We start from the raw sequence: 1,681 nt of genomic DNA, 5'->3' as shown, positions 1-1,681 counted from the left end.
GGTGCTGCCGTCTTTGAATTTTTTTTTTTTTTTTTTACCTACCGATAGTTTTTGTGCTTGCCGTTGACAGTTAAAATTCTTACTGTTTTACCTCATACTCAAAGCGTTGATTTTTCTACCCAGAATTATGAATTTAGCTAAAGTTGCATGTCCATGTACATGGGAATTTTTGCTTTTTTAATTTTTATTGTGACGTTGATATCCCTTCCTTTTGATCTCCTAGGTTCTGTGAGTTAATTGATGGTCTCATTCACTAGCAAACAAAAATTGGTGCTGCCGTCTTTGAATTTCTTTTTTTTTTTTTTACCTACCGATAGTTTTTGTGCTTGCCGTTGACAGTTAAAATTCTTACTGTTTTACCTCATACTCAAAGCGTTGATTTTTCTACCCAGAATTATGAATTTAGCTAAAGTTGCATGTCCATGTACATGGGAATTTTCGCTTTTTTAATTTTTAAATCTAATTCTATTATTTGGGGTGCAATAGTACCATATGATTATAATACAATGATGCCATGTGAGAATAAGATAAGAATAGGGATTAATTATTTCTCGGTTTGCAGAGAATGATATTTCCACGAAGTCTTGAGGTTTGGAAATTAGGTAAGGTCAACTACTTGGAAGCACTTAAGCTGCAGGAAAAGCTGGTGTGTGATAGAAAAGCTCATAAGATTCCAGATACGCTTCTGTCCCTGCAACATCCTCCTACATATACTCTTGGCAAACGGCGCACTGATCATAATTTATTGATCCCTGTGCCTGAACTTGAAAAGATAGGAGCTGAACTTCCCTATACACAAAGAGGAGGGGACATTACATATCATGGTCCTCATCAAGCCATCCTATACCCCATCATTTCTCTTCGTGACATTGGACTTGGTGCTCGGAAGTATGTGGAAAAACTTGAGCTAACAATGATTGATATGGCGTCACAATATGGTGTGAAAGCTTGTGCTGGAAAAAAGTGTGAGACCGGTGTTTGGGTTGGAGATAAAAAGATTGGGGCAATTGGAGTTCGCATATCATCTGGAATCACTTCTCATGGATTGGCGTTCAACGTTGATCCTGATTTAGTCTATTTTAAGCACATTGTGCCTTGTGGGATTGCTGATAAAGAAGTTACATCTTTGAGAAGGGAGACAGGTACTGTGCTTCCTTCTGAAGAAGTAATTCATGAGCAGTTGATTTCTTGTTTTGCAAGAATATTTGGTTTCAATAATCTTATTTGGAAGGAAAAAGAGCCAACATTGCTAGATAATGGAAAACCTGAAAGACACGTGGATTGATAATGCTTCAGTATTTTGTATGTAATGAGAACTAAATGACATGTAGCTATTATATGCCTAAAAAATAAATTATGTAAACCTTTTTCTGTATGATTTATTATTCATGAAATGAATCAATATGAGATTTTTCGTGTTTGTGAAAGTTGAATCCATTTAGCTATCTACAGTGACATATCTTGTCTATATCAAGAGAGTGACAACCAGAATAGTCTTGCAACACCTGAGGATATTTTATTGTTTTTTCAAAATGCATTAAGAACTGCGGACACTGAATTATTTTTATGAATGGGGAACAGGGAAAGTAGAATATTCAATAGAAAGTTCTTATTATGTTTTGAGGTTGTCAGCGTGATTGGAGGCAATATAGGGTACAAGGCATTTGAGAACGCAGGCCGT

General features: G+C 35.9%; 1 protein-coding gene across 1 annotated transcript in view; it reads left to right on the top strand.

The window, feature by feature from the left end:
* Positions 1–1,420, top strand: part of LOC105120012 (octanoyltransferase-like) — a 2,679-nt gene extending 1,259 nt beyond the window's left edge. Inside the window, exon 2 of the mRNA XM_011018204.1 lies at positions 563–1,420. Within this exon, the coding sequence (XP_011016506.1) occupies positions 566–1,285 (720 nt within the window). The 5' untranslated portion in view covers positions 563–565 and the 3' untranslated portion in view covers positions 1,286–1,420. The remainder of the gene's footprint in view (positions 1–562) is intronic.
* The last annotated feature ends 261 nt before the right edge of the window (positions 1,421–1,681 follow it).

Source organism: Populus euphratica, unplaced genomic scaffold (genome assembly GCF_000495115.2).
Source record: "Populus euphratica unplaced genomic scaffold, PopEup_1.0 scaffold3664.1, whole genome shotgun sequence".
NCBI classification, from domain to species: Eukaryota; Viridiplantae; Streptophyta; class Magnoliopsida; order Malpighiales; family Salicaceae; genus Populus; species Populus euphratica.
Note: the sequence above shows the minus strand (reverse complement) of the source record. Positions and strands in the feature narration are given on the sequence as shown.